Below are 18,991 nucleotides of genomic sequence, written 5' to 3' on the forward strand. Positions count from 1 at the left end.
GTGCACCGGCGGCAATATCGCACTAACCGGGACTCCCTGATTCCCATCCATAAGCTAATTCGTCAATTGGAGAGCCAAGGAGTGATCAGCAAGACTCATTCACCTTTCAATAGTCCCATATGGCCAGTGCGAAAGTCTAATGGCGAGTGGAGACTAACAGTGGACTATCGTGGCCTGAACGAAGTGACGCCACCACTGAGTGCTGCAGTGCCGGACATGCTGGAACTCCAGTACGAACTGGAATCGAAGGCAGCCAAGTGGTACACCACAACTGATATCGCTAATGCATTTTTCTCCATCCCTCTAGCAGCAGAGTGCAGGCCACAGTTTGCTTTCACTTGGAGGGGAGTCCAATATACTTGGAATCGACTGCCCCAGGGGTGGAAACACAGCCCTACCATTTGCCATGGACTGATCCAGTCTGCACTGGAGCAGGGGGAAGCTCCTGAACACCTGCAGTACATCGATGACATTATTGTGTGGGGTGACACAGCAGAGGAAGTTTTCGAGAAAGGGAAGAAAATAGTCCAAATCCTTCTGAAAGCCGGTTTTGCCATAAAACAAAATAAAGTCAAAGGACCTGCATGAGAGATCCAGTTTTTAGGAATAAAATGGCAAGATGGACGTCGTCAAATCCCAATGGATGTGATCAACAAAATAACAGCTATGTCTCCACCAATTAACAAAAAAGAAACACAGACTTTCCTAGGTGTTGTGGGGTTTTGGAGAATGCACATCCCAAATTACAGTCTGATTGTAAACCCGCTCTACCAAGTAACCCGTAAGAAGAATGAGTTTGAATGGGGCCCTGAGCAACAACAAGCCTTTGAACAAATCAAGCAGGAAATAGTTCATGCAGTTCCCCTTGGGCCAGTTCGAACAGGACCAGATGTAAAGAATGTGCTCTACACCGCAGCCGGGGAGAACGGCCCCACCTGGAGCCTCAGGCAGAAAGAACCTGGGGAAACTCGAGGTCGGCCCCTGGGGTTTTGGAGTCGGGGATACAGAGGATCTGAGGCCCGCTATACTCCAAATGAAAAGGAGATATTGGCAGCATATGAAGAAGTTCGATGTGCTTCAGAGGTGGTTGGTACTGAAGCGCAGCTCCTCCTAGCACCCCGATTGCCGGTGCTAGGCTGGATGTTCAAGGGAAGGGTCTCTTCTACGCATCATGCAACTGATGCTACATGGAGCAAGTGGGTTGCACTGATTACTCAGCGGGCTCGAATAGGAAACCCCAGTCGCCCAGGAATCTTGGAAGTGATTATGGACTGGCCAGAAGGTAAATACTTTGGGATATGATCAGAGGAGGAGGTGGGTCGTGCTGAAGAAGCCCCACTGTACAACCAGTTACCAGAAAATGAAAAGAAATATGCCCTGTTCACTGATGGGTCCTGTCGTATTGTGGGGAAGCATCGGAGATGGAAGGCTGCTATATGGAGTCCTACACCACGAGTTGCAGAAGCTGCTGAGGGAGAAGGTGAATCGAGTCAGTTTGCAGAAGTGAAGACCATTCAGCTGGCTTTAGACATTGCTGAACGAGAAAAATGGCCAGTTCTCTATCTCTACACTGATTCATGGATGGTAGCAAATGCCCTGTGGGGATGGTTACAGCAATGGAAGCAAAACAACTGGCAGCGTAGGGGCAAACCCATCTGGGCTGCTGCATTGTGGCAAGATATTGCTGCTCGGGTAGAGAACCTGGCTGTGAAAGTACGTCACGTAGATGCTCATGTGCCCAAGAATCGGGCTACTGAAGAACATCAAAACAACCAGCAGGTGGATCAGGCTGCTAAGATTGAAGTAGCTCAGGTGGATCTGGATTGGCAGCATAAAGGTGAATTATTTATAGCCCGATGGGCCCATGACACCTCAGGCCATCAAGGTAGAGATGCAACATACAGATGGGCTCGTGATCGAGGGGTGGACCTGACCATGGACGCTATAGCACAGGTTATTCATAACTGTGAAACATGTGCTGCAATCAAGCAAGCCAAACGGTCAAAGCCTCTTTGGTATGGAGGACGATGGCTGAAATATAAATATGGAGAGGCCTGGCAGATTGATTACATCACACTCCCTCAAACTCGCAATGGCAAGCGCCACGTACTTACAATGGTGGAAGCAACCACCGGATGGCTGGAAACATATCCTGTGCCTCATGCCACCGCCCGGAACACTATCCTGGGCCTTGAAAAGCAAGTCCTATGGCGACATGGTACCCCAGAAAGAATAGAGTCAGACAATGGGACTCATTTCCGAAACAACCTTATAGACACTTGGGCCAAAGAACATGGTATTGAGTGGGTGTATCACATCCCCTATCATGCACCAGCCTCCGGAAAAGTTGAACGATACAACGGACTGTTAAAGACTACATTGAAAGCAATGGGCGCTGGGACATTCAAAAACTGGGATACGCATTTGGCAAAGGCCACCTGGCTAGTCAATACTAGGGGATCTGCCAACCGAGCTGGACCTGCCCAATCAAACCTGTTACGTACTGTAGAAGGGGATAAAGTTCCTGTAGTGCATGTAAGAAATATGCTGGGTAAAACAGTCTGGGCTACTCCTGCCTCAGGAAAAGGCAAACCCATTAGTGGAATTGTTTTCGCTCAGGGACCTGGATACACTTGGTGGGTGATGCAAAAGAACGGAGAGGTCCGGTGTGTACCTCAAGGAGATTTAATACTGGGTGAGAATAGCCCATGAACTGAATTGTACCATGTTAATTGCTATATAATACTGTATGTTACCACTACCATGACTACTATAGGTGACTAATTAGAATGTATGGAAAAGAGTGTAACCTGAGCATGACATAAATGGTATGGAATAAGGGGTGGATAGATGGATAGGTGGAAGAAAATTAATTCTGTTCTAACTGAAACCAGGACACCCTTTAATTAAATTATCCTTATCTCAACCCGTGAGTTGTTCTTTGCTTTACTTCTCCCCCTCCTCATCTAAAGGAGGGGGAGTGAGAGAGCGGTTGTGGGGTTTAGCTGCCCAGCACGGTAAAACCACCACAACAAGTCATGGCTATTTCACAAAGCTTCATTTTCTTAAATGAAGTTTATTACAGGCCCCAGTGAAAATATTAAAAATTCACCGATGCATACACTTCTGCGTCATTGTCCAGGTTGTTGTTCTGGAGTGGTTAAGTGCCTTTTTTAATTTAAAAAAGTTTTTTACATTATTGCTGTGTTTTACAACAAAATTAAAACCCATTTGTGGACTCTATCTAACAACAAAAAGTCAGTTTCCCCAGAACAAGCCAGAAGCATAAAAGTATGTTTTGAAGGGGCCTTTTCTCTACCAGATATTTAACAAGCAAGAAAAAAAAAGTCTATCACTTCTGTTCCTAGTGTAGATGAGTTTACTCCATTTCCAGAAGGCAAATCCTTTCAATAAATATCAGTGTAACTTCTGAGATGCTGAAGTTCCAGAGATACAACAAGCAGCTCTGTGCAATTTCTCCTGGAGTTCCAAGGCTGCCTCTTGTTTCAGTCCAGTGAGATGATGTCAGGAGCACTGCCTCCACTGCTGGTTATAACTCCTGTCTTGCTCCTGCTGGAGGAGCTAACGTGCATGCTGCTTTCGTGGTGACTGGTTGATGTGATGATGCTGCCAGGAGTGCTGCTTGTTAAGGTTGAGGTGAGACTATCCAAAAACATAGGAGGACAGTACTGTTTGAAACAAACAATGAAGAATGAAGAGACTAACTGCACAAGGGAAATGTATGCTTTGAAGATACATCTTCCCTACAACAAGCACAAAACGGGTTACTAGCAGAACTTCATTAACACATGCACAGCAAGACCAGAGCTCTGCAAAACAGTAAGTAAGCAAACAGGGGTGGTAGCACAAACCCTTCCTTCCTCTTCCTCCCTGTTATATCTCCTGTGAACAGGCTAGCTTGAGCATTTACTGGCACATTAGGAAACACTATAGCATCCACCATAGCATCCAACTGGAAACCTGTAATGAATAGCATCCCCTAAGAGACCATACTCGAACCAGTACTATTTAGTATCTTCATTAATGACATAGTGGGATGGAGTGCACCTTCAGCAAATCACAGGTAACACCAAGCTCAAAGGTGCATTTGATGCACTAGAAAGATGGGATGCCATCCAGAGGTACCTTGACAGGCTTAAGGAGCAGACCAAGGTCCTGCACATGGGTCAGGGTGATCCCCAATATCAGCACAGACTAGGGGATGAATAGGTTGAGAGCAGCCCTGCTGAGAAGGACTTGGGAGTGCTGGTGAATGAATAGCTAGATACGAGCTAGCAGTGTACTTGCAGCCCAGAAAGCCAATTATATCCCAGGCTACAACTCGAGGTGGCCAGCAGATCAAGGGAGGTGATTCTCTCCCTCAGCTCTGCTCTTACAAGGCCCCAGGTTGAATACTATCTTAGTTAAGGAGACAGCATTCCCCCCTTGAAGGCTGTAGTCCATCTGTGATACTTACTGTAACTAGATTCTTACATTCTTAATTGTGTAAAGTTTGTTTCCATGGAAGGAAAAGCACTAACTGGTTACTTTTGACCTACAAAATTTCCATAAACTCCATTGGCTTTGGATTATAAGTGAGGCATCAAGTAATCACACTGAGGGACTTGTGAAAGCGTTCAGTAACGTGCCCAAACTAATGAAGATCCCATCATTAGAACTCAATCCACAACTAATATTAAAACCAACAGAAACAGCAGTGAAGTATGTTTACAAAAGTCAATCTGGCCTGCAGATACAGTGTGAACTAAGAGCATGAATGCATGGTTGTATTCATGGCAGCAGCATGTGTGCAAGTATCTGCTTCTGTAAGGCAAAGATAAACTATCAGTAGTTTCCTGTGCTTGAATTTATCACAGTGAAGTCAAACTGAATCCTTCCTTAATGCCTCTTTTCTTTTTACCACCTCTTGTTGGGCAAATGCATTTTCCTGGTCTGTGGTTAGGTCTAAGCAAGTGGATCGCAAGCACAATATGGATGACAACATCCTGACAGTTACTTGATCAGTATGTCAAAAAAACAGGCTTAGAAGTTAAGCCCACAGCAGTTCAAAAACATACCTGTGAATCAACTGGGATTATTGAAAGAAAATCCAGACCTAGAAAGAAGAAGGATAATAAACTGATGCATCTTTATTCTCTTCATAAAGAAGAAGTTTAAGGAACTTTGTTGTTTTTGTAGAACAGATTTTGCAATTGCTATACAGTTTCTAAATGAAGTATATCACTGTAACAACAACTCTTAATTACTTCAGGCAGCAGCAAAACATGTTTTCTAGTACAAGTGTCTCTTTTTAAGAATGAGAATGACAATGTATTCACTGGATATTGCAATGCATTCACTCGATATTGCAGGGTGGTTCAACGTGGTTGCTTAGATGGAGGTTGCCAGTTGGAGCTGTTGGTTCATAATGCAAGTTTCACTGCATATTGTACCTGACTTGGCCAAACTGGGACATGAAGAGTGTCATCACATTAAAGATGCTGGAATGAAGTAAAGTCACAACATGCACAAGTCCAAAAACAAGCAGCAGGTCTCTTCCTCCACCCATGGGCAGCCAATAAGGAAACTTTTCTAATATCATCCCCGCTTTGTGTCTAGACAGATAAAAGGAATGAAGAGGAAACTACAAGTAGTTCAAGGTATATCCTCTACGAGCAGCGAGAACTAGTGTCCATCTTATACACCATTAGTGTATAAGTATTTAAGGCAAGATGTTTAAAAATATGAAACCAATGAAAAATCACAGACTTTTTTTTGTTTTGAAATCTTGGCCTTGTGTTCGCTATGTCAACAGAAAGAAATGGTAAGCTTCCTCCCTCCCTCTCTCATTACCCTCCAGGTCTGTTCTGGCCAGCAGCATCTCTCCTTTCCTCCATCACAGAAAGTCACAGAAAAGTTTTGAAGGAGATTTAAGCCCAGCTGCTTTTATAGAATTCACAGCTTTTGGTCATGAATACTCTCAAACTTCAAATGATAGAGATGTACAAGATAAACAAAACAGTTCTAAGCTTCTGTTCTCTCAGATTAGTCTCCTATCCAATTTGGAAATACTATGGATTTCTTACCAAGGGAGAAGTGGAGGGAGGGAGCAGTAAGGCAACAGAGAAACAAGGGGAAGGATATCCATCCCCTTGCCAAACTGGTACTGAAAAAAGAGGAAAAACCCCAGAGATGTTGCAGGGGAAAAATGAAGACAGGCAACAGAGTGGGTGAGGGAAGTACAGGAGGCCCATGTGACACCTCTTGTCACAAGTCACTGTTTCCTGGGCTCTGTGTTCACTACGGCCAGCAAAGAGAACCCCCAGAGTCCCCCTACACAATTCTTTTCAAGGAGCCAGGATAGAAAACAATCATTATCCCCACCTTTTGTCTGATATTTAGCAGCAGTGTTGAAGAATACATCATAGGCATTTAGGGTATGTCTAGGTAAAGAAAGTCAATAGAGGTCAGCTTACATATTGTAGCTCACCTTAACCTTTTTCATACAGTCTAGACAGAGCACCACTAGAATCAGCTAGCAGAAATCTCTACATTAAGGGCTGGGATGAGTCAGTGCCATTATATTTCTAGAATTTAAATAAGCAGCTACTCTCCCTCGCATCTACCACACATAACAATTGGACGTTTACATAAAGTCTAACTGAATACAGCAAGAAGTGTTTCTGGCTGCCATTTCAGAGCGCCAGTGTCAGGGTGTACCTCAGAAGCAAGGTTTTTCACATCACTGTTGAAGCATAGTTTCACACTGGGAAGACAGCTTGTACTAAACTTGTCTAGACATCACATCAGTGCAATACTACATACAGTCTTGTCCCATTTAAAAAAACTGATCTCCATTTCTTTTTTTTACCCACCCCAGAGATTTAATAAGGCTGTCAGAATGCACGTGAAAAATAGCCACCACCTACCTGGCAAGTCCGAGGAAATACTAGATATTGGTGGGTGATGGAATGGCACTGAGTAGTCTGTTAACGAAGGAGGAATAGCAGCAGTATCAACCGTTGTCACGCTGGGCAGTCTGACAGTAGATGGCTGATACATGAGAACCCTGTTTTAAACAGCATGGGATGTTACAAACAGCCTGGCCATTAGTTACAGAAGAGAATTTATGCACAGCTGTGCACTCCTTCACACAGTCACTGTGTTCCAGCACAACTACAGTGTGGCTACTCACTACACAGTACTCCACTCTAATTTCCTCTTTCATAACAGTCTTCATAATAACATGATCACATCTTGGCTCTCAACAGCATCTGTGACATAAGAGCAAGTTGGTATTAAAACAAAGTACAGTGCTGGAGTCATTGACAACAGTCCGTTTGGGATCAGAAGTGGCTCTCTGTATCTGCAGAGCACCCTGGGAGGGATGCACATGTAGTCTGAGCCAGGAGAAGGGCACTAAGTTTCTCCACATCACTGTTCCTCAGGGATAACCTGTCTTGCCAAGGATGCAACTGACATTATTCAACCCCTGGAGCACAGAATACCAACACAAGAGTTAAGCATCAAACCCATCTTTGCTCACAGCTGAACCCAAGCTAAGCTCAGCTCCCTAGGAACATGCAGCCAGTTAAAGTCTTTCTCTATTCCCACTGTCATGGTTTCAGTTAGGACAGAGTTAATTTTCTTCCTAGTAGCTGGTAGAATGCTATGTTTGGCTTAGGATGAGAAGAGTGCTGATAACACCCTGATGTTTTAATTGTTGCAGAGCAGTGCACCTCCCCTGGTAGGCTCTTGAGCCAGCTGTGTCAGGAAGCTATCTTCCACACACTCTAGAAACCTTCTGGACTGCTTCCTCTGCGCAGTGTTATACTTCCAGCTTATATCAGGGAAGTTGAAGCCTCCCATGAGAATGAGTGCTGGCGATCATGTAACTATTGCAAGCTGCTCATAGAATGTCTCATCCATCTCTTCATCCTGATTAGGTGGTTTATAACAGACCCCCACCAAGATGTCACCCCTACAGGCTTTCCCCCTGATTCTTATCCATAGACACTCAACTTTATCATTCCCAACCGCAAGCTCTTCAACATCAAAACACTTTATATTAAAGAGCCACACCACCACCCTTCCTACCTTGTCTATCCCTTCTGAAGAGCTTGTAGCCATCCATCACAGTACTCCAGTCGTAGGAGTGATCCCACCATGTTTCAGTTATTGCAACTAGGTCAAAGTTAGCCTCTCACACAATCACTTCTAGCTCCTCCTGTTTGTTGTCCATGATGCATGCATTGGTATAGATGCACTTCAGATGAGACATCTGCCTCATTACCAGCTTCAGCATTGTTCCCCTATGCACTTCTCTGGTGAGCCCTGTTTTTACCCCCTTCCCCTGTCACAGTTAGTTTAAAGCTCTCTCCACAAGTCCTGCTAGCTCCTGCACTAGGATTCATTTCCCCTTTTGAGACAGGTGAGTTCCATTCATCGACAACAAGCCAGGGGTCAAGTAAACTGCCCCATTGTCAAAGAACCCAAAGTTCCTGTCTCAACACCAGCCTCTCAGCCAATTATTCATTACCTGTGTTTTCCTAGCCCTCTCCATGTCCTCCACCTCCCCAGAAGAAATAGAACAAAACATGACTTGCGCTCCCACTCCTTGAACTATTCACCCTAAACCCCTGAAATCTCTCTTCATAGTTCACTGGCTTCTCTGAGTGATTTAATCACTGTCCGCTTGAACTATGAGTAATAGGTAATAATCAGTGGGGTGAACCAGCTCTGGGAGTTTTCTAGTTATGTCCCTGACCCGGGCCCCAGGTAGGCAGCACACTTCCCTATGGCTCAGGTCCGGGTCTGGTCTGTAAATGGGACCCTCCGTTCCTCTGCGAAGGGAGTCACCTACCACAACCACCCTTCTTTCTTTCCTGGCAGAGGCAGCCTGAATGCATGGAGTCTACTGCCTTGTCCTTAGTAACCTCTTTGGGGAACCTTCCCACACCTCCCCACTTACCTCCCCCTTCAGTGTTCAATGCTACAAACCTATTGCTTAGGGGGACCTGGGGACGCGAGGGAAGTGGGGGGGTTCACCCACGATGCTGAGCAGGGACCCTCTCCATCCCTCAGGTCCCCCTCCTCTGTCCAACAGGAGCAGGGCAGGTGGTCAAGCACCAATTGTGAGGTATATCCCTGGCACCTCTCCCTCTGGCACACCAGGGAGCTACTCTACCAGTTGATCTCCTGCTCAGAGTCCCTGATCGCCCTCAGTCTCTCAACCTGCTCTTTCATCTCTGCCATCATGCTGACCAGATCTTCCACCTGCTCACACCTCACACAGGTGGAATACCTGCCACCCTCCCCCATCAGCAGCAGGCTCTGGCACTCCCTGCAGCCAGAGACCTGTATGTGTCCAGACAGCTCTGGACAGCCCCTCCATTTGGGTCAGCACAGTCTTTTTGGGGCAAGCTCTCTGCCTGGTTGAGACCATGGTAAAAACTGTGGTCACAGAGACTGCCAGTAGATAGGATGAACTCAAAAGGGAGAAGGGACAGAATCCCTGTGCCCCACCACATGAGCTCTCACACCCACCGCTGCAGCGCACTGTGGGTGGTTCTCACACACTGGTTGCCCCTCCCTGCTTGCAGTGGGCAGTGATGCTCACTGCCCTCCCAGAGGCAGTTTCTAGGCAGAGGGCATGGGGCTGTTGCCCTGGCAACGCCCACTCCCTGTCAGTCTCTCTCACAAGAGCTGGCAGGTGCTGCCTGGTCACACTGCTGTCCCGGGCCTCCCCTGGCAAAGCAAGGGCCCGAAATCCCCCCTGTAAAGAAGGGGAAGTAGACCTGCATCCCAAAGAGATCCCATATGTCTACACGTCAGTTTATCCGAGACATTACAAAATAACTAACTTTAAAATTGACAAACCCTTTGGTTGGGCTTCCTTGTGCTTCAGACATAAATATACACTTCCTTTTGGCAGGAGGATCATCATCTTCGTCAGAAGAGCTTTCAATTGTCAAGTCAATCACATCAACTTTCTTCTTGTTTACCTCGTTGGCCACTGTCACAGAACATGGTTTGCTAACAACACTGGAACCTAAACCAGAAAATAATATACCACTTTTTTTAAAAAAGGCCATTGACATCAGCAGTTTCAATTTACAGCAGAACCAGCATCTCAAAATACTGTTTTAGCTCATCTTCCTGACCACTGCAGAGGCCATCATGGCCCAGGAACAGTTTTATTAGTAATATTAGTAGTAATATTCTGTGTGAGAATTATTGAGCACAAGCTTTAATCTTCACTTAAGTTTAAGGACCTACAACAAGAGCAACTTTTTTAAAGTGCTATTATAAAGAATAGAGACAAAACCCACAAATGCACATTTTTAGAGATACAATCCTTTCTTTTTAGTTTAAATAAGTTACTTCGCACACATCCCACAAAAAACATCAACATCCATACCCATTATCCCAGCTACAATTAAGTCTCAAGGCATCAAGCTTTTCTGGTTGTTTGCAACCAATATCCAAGACATACTCACTTTCTATTTTGGTGCACTGTGGACTTGAAACTTTCACAGCATCTTTTTTAGGCCTCATGGGGCACCAGGAACCATCTTCTTGGAATTTAATCTCATCCACGTCTGAACATTCATTAAGGATTTCCATAAAGAGCCTGAAAAATAAAGTTAAGTGATTTTGATTCCAGGCTTTTCCTAAGCAAAAATGAGACAGTTAAGAAGTTGATTACAATCAACACTGACCTACAGTACATACTCTCCCCCTAATTTGTCTTCCCTGAAGACCTGTAGTTACAGCCTTTGCAGACATCCATACATCAAAATCAAAGAATGATCCCAACCTACCCATGTCCTACTCCAACATTATCGCAGTTTAGAGATTCCCATACAGCAGTAGAAGCAATCACCCTTTCAATCAAGTTTTACACAGTTTATAAGCTAAATTTTAAGAGTTAATAGCCTCACGGATAGTTCATGTAAAAGAGAGACATCTGTAGGTGTCACATTTGATTTTCTCCAGAGAGGATATGCTGAGGCTCAGGAGTTTGATGATGCAGTTACAAGATGATTTCTTACAGTTTGTTACATGGGAATAGAAACAAAAGGATTCTAATGGTTCCTCACAGTCTAATGTACTTCTGAGAACAAGAATAGAAATGGCTAAACCTCAGGTCACAAAAACAATTAGTACAACATGAAAAATTTGAAGTAATTTTGTACTCTGCAAGCCCAGTCTCTTACCCATCTAGTATTAGGCTCTCATAAGCTGCCTTCTTGTCACAGACAGGACAGATCCAGGTAGGCTTCTTCTCATTCATTTGAAGATAAAGAGCAGCATCAAAACATTGCAGGTGTGTGCAAGTAACAGCCCGGCATGGGATTGTCAGTCTCATTTTTCCCAGCTGCAGGAGGTGCATTTAAAGAATGTCAGAAGAAAAGAAAGCAAAGTAGACCTGGATAGCTAACAATGAAATCAGATGCAACCAGCAAGGTAACAGTCACTTCTCATTATAGAGTGCCCAACACTAGGTCACTGCATGCAAATCCACTCCAAAGCACATACAAAGTACCTGAGTGAACAATACAGCAGTCCTCAAAGCCTTATGACTAAGTTAAGAACTGTCAGAAACATTTCAAGTGGACCTGCATCAACATTATTTCTAGGATTTTATTTTTAATAGGAAGACCTACTGAAGCACCCCCTTTGTCATTTTTTGCCAAATACCTCAAGGTTTGATTATTTTGTGAACTATAGTTATGTTAGACTGAGAATGGCATTATACCCATTTCAGCATAAGACTTAAACAGACCAGTCACAAACACAAGGTCAGTTTCTACCTGGAAAGAGAAAACCCAAGGCAGCACCACCTTGTTACTAGGTGATCTGTTTGTTTCCTTTATAGTAGCTGGCAGTAAAAGCAATATCACCGGGACCAGGAGGTCTGAAGTTCTGTTTCTCACTGTGCCCTTTAATTATTCTATCACCCTTCCCAGGTAGGCTCAATGCCTCCATGCACAAAATCGCTCCTTTTACTTTTAAAGGCCTCAATATACACACAAGTAGCAACTTGACTCTGACTGCATTACAGCTTAAGTATTCACAGGTCTAAACCATAGTTGGTTCTTCTCCTCATTTGCATTAATGAATCAGTATAACAAAAGCCAGTTAAGTTTCTGAAGCAGGGTGTTTTAAAAGCAGACCAACTCTGCACTAAAGATGAAAACACAAATCTGTATATGGTAATTTCCAGCCTTACTTACAGGACACATCAGAGAAACCCGCAGACTGGTTGTGGCAATCTCACTATCAGGATCTGCCGTTAGTTTTTCTTTAACTACCAAAATAAATTAAGAAGTTAGAGATGGGCACAACTACTTAAAATGCTAATCTTGATTCTCTAGTACATATACTTTGTTTCCAGCTATCTAAGAAGCCCTGAGCATTTAAGGAAGCTAGTTCAGAGCAAATACCATATAAGAATAGCTTCACAGGCATCGTGAGACTGTTTTGATGTGCAGCAGATGCAGTTCTGGCCACAATGTTTAGTAGAGCAAACTCTACCCAACGTGCAAGGAGACATCACATCACATCAGGGAGTGAGGTGTAAAGACAAGACAATTAGCAGCACATACAGGTGAACAAAACACATATTTAGGCCATCTATCTGCACCTCACTGCCCACTACACTAAGCAGTGCTCTCAGAATTCTCTTGAGAACATTTCAGATGAAATCGCTAAGTACTCCTCCCTCCTAGCTAGGGACCTACACTGAAGCAACGCACGATACCTCAGCAACAGCAAAAAGAACCTTTGATACTCTGGACATGGACTTTCTTTTCAAAATGCTGCAAATCTCCTGGGTACTACCAGTTCTAGTTTTAAAGAGCTGCCAACCACCCTCAGTAAGGAAAAACAGGAAGTTAAATTTGACTTACTTAGTGCTCTGGAATGATCGGGGTTTCTGATACCTTTCATTTTTAACCTCTGCAAAAGCATAGCTGAAGTGAGCTGACGAACAAGATACACAGACATGGAGTAATTCTACAAAAAGAGTAATTAAAGATGAAGTATTGATTTAACACTGTACTTCCACTACAGCAAAAAGTTACTGAATTTTTGTTTGGTAGTTATGGAAATACTTTGTGAAGTACTGACAGATGACTTCATTACTATGAAAGTCAGCAGTCTGCCAGAATTCTTCTGCTATCCAAGTCAATTTATCTCACTCCAGTTGTGACTTGACTACAAAAAAATATTCTCCACAACCAAGAGACAATCTGGGCTTTTTCTTGAAAAGATGACTTAGACTGGCAATACATTTTCTTAAAACATGCAGTCTGTAAGAGCTTCTTGTGTTTGTCTCCTACACATTTCCCTTTTTCCACTGACACTATCTTAAAGCAGAGCTCAAAGACAAACTTGCTATAAAGAAATGATTGATGTTGTTTTGGGAGCAAACACCACCTCCAAATGGCACACAACAGCATCAATTTCTTTGTACCTTGAGCTTGCTGCTTTTAAGCCAAGCCTCATTATATCATACCCGCTCCTCTCAGGCTGGCCATATTCCCTAGCATTTACTGCTGTTTCCTAATTCATGCCACTTGCCAGCTTCCTTTGTTCAGGATTTCCTCTCCAAGGTCACAAGTGAGGAGAAGAATCTGCAAGTCTCACCACTGCAGAATAATAATGGTTTCATCTGCATAACACTCACAACCTGCAATCCCTCATTTCCACTCCCTGCCGGCCACCTTCTTGTAGCTCTTACACAACCAGACACTGCACAGGAATTTTAAGAATATCTACCACCCTGCTCCTCCTTTACCAGCAATACCAGAGACAGCTCTTACCTAGATGAACAGATAAAGTTATCAAAATGCACAGGAAGCCACTAAGACAAATGTCTTGCTTTCCCTATCCTCGCAAAGATGGACTGCTTTGTACTGTTTATTGCCTACAGGATTAATATTACAGACTCTAGCCTGATAAGCTCTCTAGGATGACTGGGATAAATACCTCCTCTCCTCAGAAGCCCTCTTCTATCAGAGAAGTAGATGCTAATAAGCCCTTACTGTATCAGCCTACTGTATACTTACTGTATAAGCCCTACTGTATCACCCTTGGGGACAGCATGGAGTGTCGTTTAGAAGATGAATAGCAAAGGCCTGCTATGCAAGTTCTTCTACTTAGAAAAGCTAAGGCCTAAGCAGTCACCTGGCCATTTGAAGGGCCAATTCCTTTTAAACCAATAACTTCTCATTTCCTCAAAACCAGAAATTTACCTACAGGGACCGGAGAGCAAAAGGTATCACACCTGTCACCACCTGCTTCATCTCCTGCCACTGAAACCCAGCACACTTTCCCCCCCCTCAGCGCAGCTCTCCATGAAGAACTGCATTATGAAGATGCTTTTCTCTCTCTCCCCCCCCCCCCAGGTCTCCAATACTCCCTATATCTGCACTCAAGTCAGCTCCCCCTCAAGTTACCCCAACTTCCAGGAATACTCTTCCTTTTTAACAATGGGCACGTGGCTTAGATACCCTTACAGACGCACACCACTATGGCCCAAGCACAGCATCACCAAGATGTATCACTCTGCAGCAGTTGGCACTAGCAGCCTGACACCTTCCCTGTACACTTTCCAGGAACTTGCCACCAAGGAGCTTTCCAAGCTGGAAATTCCACCTGTTTTACTTTATTTACAAGTGCAGTTTTAATGGAGAAAAGACATTTTCATGTAAAAATAAGGAATCTCAAAAGAAAAGATGGAAATATCCATGAACTAGTTCTCCCTACAAAATAAAAATTCCTTTTGTAGAACTATTTGGTATCATTTGGTTAGAAAATACAAAAACATCAAGAGCAAATGCATGTCTCCTCTCCCACTCACAGGGCCTTAGCACATCTGGTCACTTTAAAAAGCCTTCCTCCAATAGATTGCCACAAAAAAATGAGAAAAAAACTTTACGACATGGCTACATAACCTCATGTTTATATGATTACACCATTAGGCCACAAAGTAGCTTCCCCTTTTATGTCTGAACTGTTCTGTGTTTACACCACAAAAAGACTATTTCTGACATATTTCAGGCAACCCCTAATGGCAAACTTGCCCAAAAAAGTTCTCAAAGAAAGCCATACTCTCCATCTATGTGAACTCTATATGGAAGTCTTTGCAACCTGTATGCAAGTTTTGTGTGTTACTGTAAGCTACTGTACTTCTAGAGCTAGCTTTGTTTCCTGGCATCAAAAATAAACACAGCCACTTTATAACACCGCATGCCTTGCCGGCAGTGGGTTAGAAGGAACACTAGACAAGGTTATTCAGACTACTGCCCACATCCTACAAAACATACAGCTTACCTTTCCAATTTCAGATGCCCAGGAAATGGAAATCTGGTTTGGCACTGCTGATGATAACCTAACTAGAGATGTTATATTCAAGGGACGCCCAGGTCGCTTCTGTTCAATTCCACTTTTTGGTGGTGGAGCATATCCCTACGGGAAGAAGAGACAAAACAAAAAGCATTACCAAGTCTTCCCTCTGTACTCTGAAACCTGCTTAAACAATTTATTAGTTTAAAACCAACAGCAAATTAGTTTAAAAGGCAGCAAGTCACAAACTGTTAATTCAGTCTTTCATGTCTAAAGAATGGTTCATTGATCTTATTTAAGAAACAGTAAATTCAATTCTTGTCCCAAGAGATCGACAACCCCTTGATGTCTGCTTTGCATTAGCTACACCTAGCTTCATAAGCAACAGGTTGTTATTTGTACACTCCAGTGAGGGCCCTGAAGATGAGCTATGCATAGAATACCAGGTATATTTAAGAGCTAAAAGACTTTGCTGCTGTCAGCAGAAGAAAAAATCTACTAGGTACTAAGAAATTCTTCAAAGCTGTGCAAATAATCTGGACCACTTTCTGTAGTTTTACGGCATATAATGCTTGCCAACTGAATTAGAAGCCATCCAGCTCCCTTTTGCTTCTAGGCAAGCACACTTCAAGCAGAAGATACTTGTGCTATGCGAAGCACGTGGCCCAACTGCAGCTTATTCATCTCATCCTGCAACTGTCACTGTGAAAGCAGCCAGTCTGTAACAGGAACCCGGAATCTGGAGATCAAGCAGACATCCTGCAGTCCGGTCATCTCAATCTCATCTTGCATCAGGATGCCAATAAGAGACTGGAACCTGCATCTTGCACAGAAGAACTGACTGCCAGATTTCATCCTGTTCAAGACACTGTTGTTCTACGCTAGAAACTCTCCAGAAACAATACACTGAAAAAATACATTTTTTAATGAAGAGTTAACACTGTGAGAAACTAAGTTGTGTTTTTGCAGTAGAGAACTAATTTTCTGTATTCAAAGGTAGTTGTGTAATCATAATAAGGAGAAATGGTAAGTAGATAAGTGGACAGTAGAAGGCCTCACTGTTCCAACATAAGGTGGAAGCTTGAGAAAAACAGGATGAGCAGTGTGAGAACAGTAAAACAAAGATCACAAGTTCTCAAAACATAAGAAAGGAGAAATTAAAGGGTTGAAAAAAAGAAGAATTGTACACATATGGTATAGAGGAGCGTCGAGTAGCTTGTGAACCTGTAGTACTCAGCCAATGAGGAAACAGGGGAGGTGATCAGGTGTCGGGTAATAGGGAATAAAAGGTTATGATTTGTTTACTAAAATGTGCTCCTAATTGACAGGACGCCCACCATTGCAATCGTGAATAAAATAGCTTCACAAAAGGTCCTGTCTGAAGAAAATTAGTTGAGATTTTTCTCATAATTTGGGGGCTCGTCCGGGATCTTGTCGCCTGCTGAAGCTTTCTTGCCACCACAGACAGGAAGGTGCACCCCACTGATTTCAGCGGTCCCATCGGGGGTGGTGGGTCATCTTGGTATGGCCGGCAAAAGACCGAGACCGTTAATCTGAAGACAGGATCTGCGAAGCTCTGGGGAGAAGGGAGGCCAGCACTGACATACCACAGACACAGCTGAGACATAGTCCAGCCCCGATCAGGAACAGGCACAGGGATTACTGCTGATAACCTGGACCGGGAAGCTGTGCACGGACTAAGGTAAGGGAAATTTTACCGTATCTTGCCTCGGGTTGGGTTCGGGGAGACTCTTGTATGGAACGTGAATGAGAAGCACTTTTAGTGCAAAGCGAGCGTGGAGTCCCGATCCGCGAGGTTCTGTAGTCCCGCAAGGGGATGAACAAAGTCCACTCGGCTGGAGAGGGATGAAGCAAAAGAGAGTCTCGGGGGGTTTGGGCCCTTAGGTGTACAGTACCCCGAGCATGGTGAAGTGAGGTGCTTGGCGATACACCTCACCTCTGTCCTAATCCTAGGTGAAGGCGTGTGGTACCCTCCGGGTGGTAAAGTCCACAGCAGCACGTCAGGAAGAGATGGGGATTAAGGGTTCCAAGAGTCAGCAGGGTGGGGATGGAGACCCCAGGACTGTGCCTAAAGATAGTCGTTTGGAGAGAATAAGAATTTGGAAAAGCAATCCAAAAACTAGGGAAAAAGATTAAAAAATATATAATTAAAAAATGGTTTGAAATTGTATAATTGTCTGGCCTAAAAAGCCAATAAAAGGAACTTCAGAATTTTGGCCAAAATATGGGTCTGATGAAAATTCAGGCTTTGAATTTATATGTAAACAATAAGACGCCTTTTTTGGATGAGGAATCAAGTTATGCTCCCTATAATCCTAATATTGCACTGGAGGCAGTGGCAGCTGCTCCAGGAGGGGAGACAGGGACTGCAATCGATGCTGTCCCTGGAGAAGTCGCGCCTGGAAGCGTGGAGTGGCAGGAGCGGGGGTGGGGGGGGTGGGCTGGCAGGGCCGATGCGGGGCCGGTGCCACTCCCCCCTTACCAGCAGAGAGGTTAGGAGTTTTAAGAAGGAAATGAAGTCTTTAATTGAGGGCCTAGCAAAACAGCCAAATCCGTTTCTAAAGGCCTAATTTGTATTCTCGGGGGGGAAATGTCAATCCTGAGTATGTGTCCTGGTTTCAGTTAGGACAGAGTTAATTTTCCTCCTAGTAGCTGGTAGGGTGCTGTGTTTTGGCTTAGGATGAGAAGAGTGCTGATAACATGCTGATGTTTCAATTGTTGCAGAGCAGTGCTTACACCAAGCCAAGGACGTCTCAGCTTCTCGCTCTGTCCTGCCAGTGGGCAGGCTGGGGGTGCAGCAGGAGCTGGGAGGGGACAGACCCAGGACAGCTGACCCAAACTAGCCAAAGGGGGTATTCCATCCCATCTGACGTCATGCTAAACAATATATAGGGGTGGCTAGCCGGGGGAGGGGGGCCGGCTGCTCGGGGTTAGGTTGGGCATCGGTCAGCGGGTGGTGAGCAATTGCATTGCGCATCACTTGTTTCGTACACGTTATTAGTAGTAGTACGATTATCATCATTATTGTTATTATCATTATTGCTATTATTATTTTCCTGTCTTAATAAACTGTCTTTATCTCAACTAACAGGCTTCACTTTCCCGTTTCTCTCCCCCATCCCAGAGAGGGAGGTGCACGATGTACTCTGATGCCATGAAGCTATAAAGGGCCAGAGCCCATCTCTATTTATGGAGTGACGGGGAGATCTCAGCAGTTAACTGTATCAGAGGCTGAAGTGAGTCTGACTGGGAATGAGTGGGAAAAGCACCACATTGTGACTGGCCCGGATGCTCCGTGCATCCTTGGCATAGACCACCTTAGAAGAGGATGTTTCAAGGACCCAAAAGGGTTCCGGTGGGCTTTTGGCATAGCTGCCTTAGAGACAGAGGACATTAAATAGTTGTCTACCTTGCCCGGTCTCTCGGAGGACCCTTCTGTTGTGGGGTTGTTGAGGGTCGAAGAACAGCAAGTGCCAATCGCTACCACAACTGTGCACTGGCGGCAATATCGCACCAACCGAGACTCCCCGATTCCCATCCATAAGCTAATTCGTCAACTGGAGAGCCAAGGAGTGCTCAGCAAGACTCATTCACCTTTCAGTAGTCCCATATGGCC

At 44.4% G+C, this 18,991-nt stretch overlaps 1 protein-coding gene across 8 annotated transcripts in view; it reads right to left on the minus strand.

Moving 5' to 3' along the window:
• LOC116501373 (E3 SUMO-protein ligase PIAS2-like) overlaps positions 1-18,991 on the minus strand; it is a 78,306-nt gene that overhangs the window by 39,365 nt on the left and 19,950 nt on the right. The window contains exons 6-14 of one of the 8 annotated variants that reach the window (XM_032206885.1): positions 15,343-15,477; positions 12,915-13,020; positions 12,240-12,313; positions 11,220-11,380; positions 10,500-10,633; positions 9,880-10,051; positions 6,930-7,069; positions 5,079-5,116; positions 3,061-3,689 (exon numbers count right to left, since the gene is read on the minus strand). In XM_032206885.1, coding sequence (XP_032062776.1) covers positions 3,507-3,689; positions 5,079-5,116; positions 6,930-7,069; positions 9,880-10,051; positions 10,500-10,633; positions 11,220-11,380; positions 12,240-12,313; positions 12,915-13,020; positions 15,343-15,477 — 1,143 coding nt within the window. In that variant the 3' untranslated portion in view covers positions 3,061-3,506. The other 7 variants (XM_032206886.1, XR_004254409.1, XR_004254410.1 and 4 more) reach the window with 7 other exon arrangements.

Source organism: Aythya fuligula, chromosome W, assembly GCF_009819795.1.
Source record: "Aythya fuligula isolate bAytFul2 chromosome W, bAytFul2.pri, whole genome shotgun sequence".
NCBI classification, from domain to species: Eukaryota; Metazoa; Chordata; class Aves; order Anseriformes; family Anatidae; genus Aythya; species Aythya fuligula.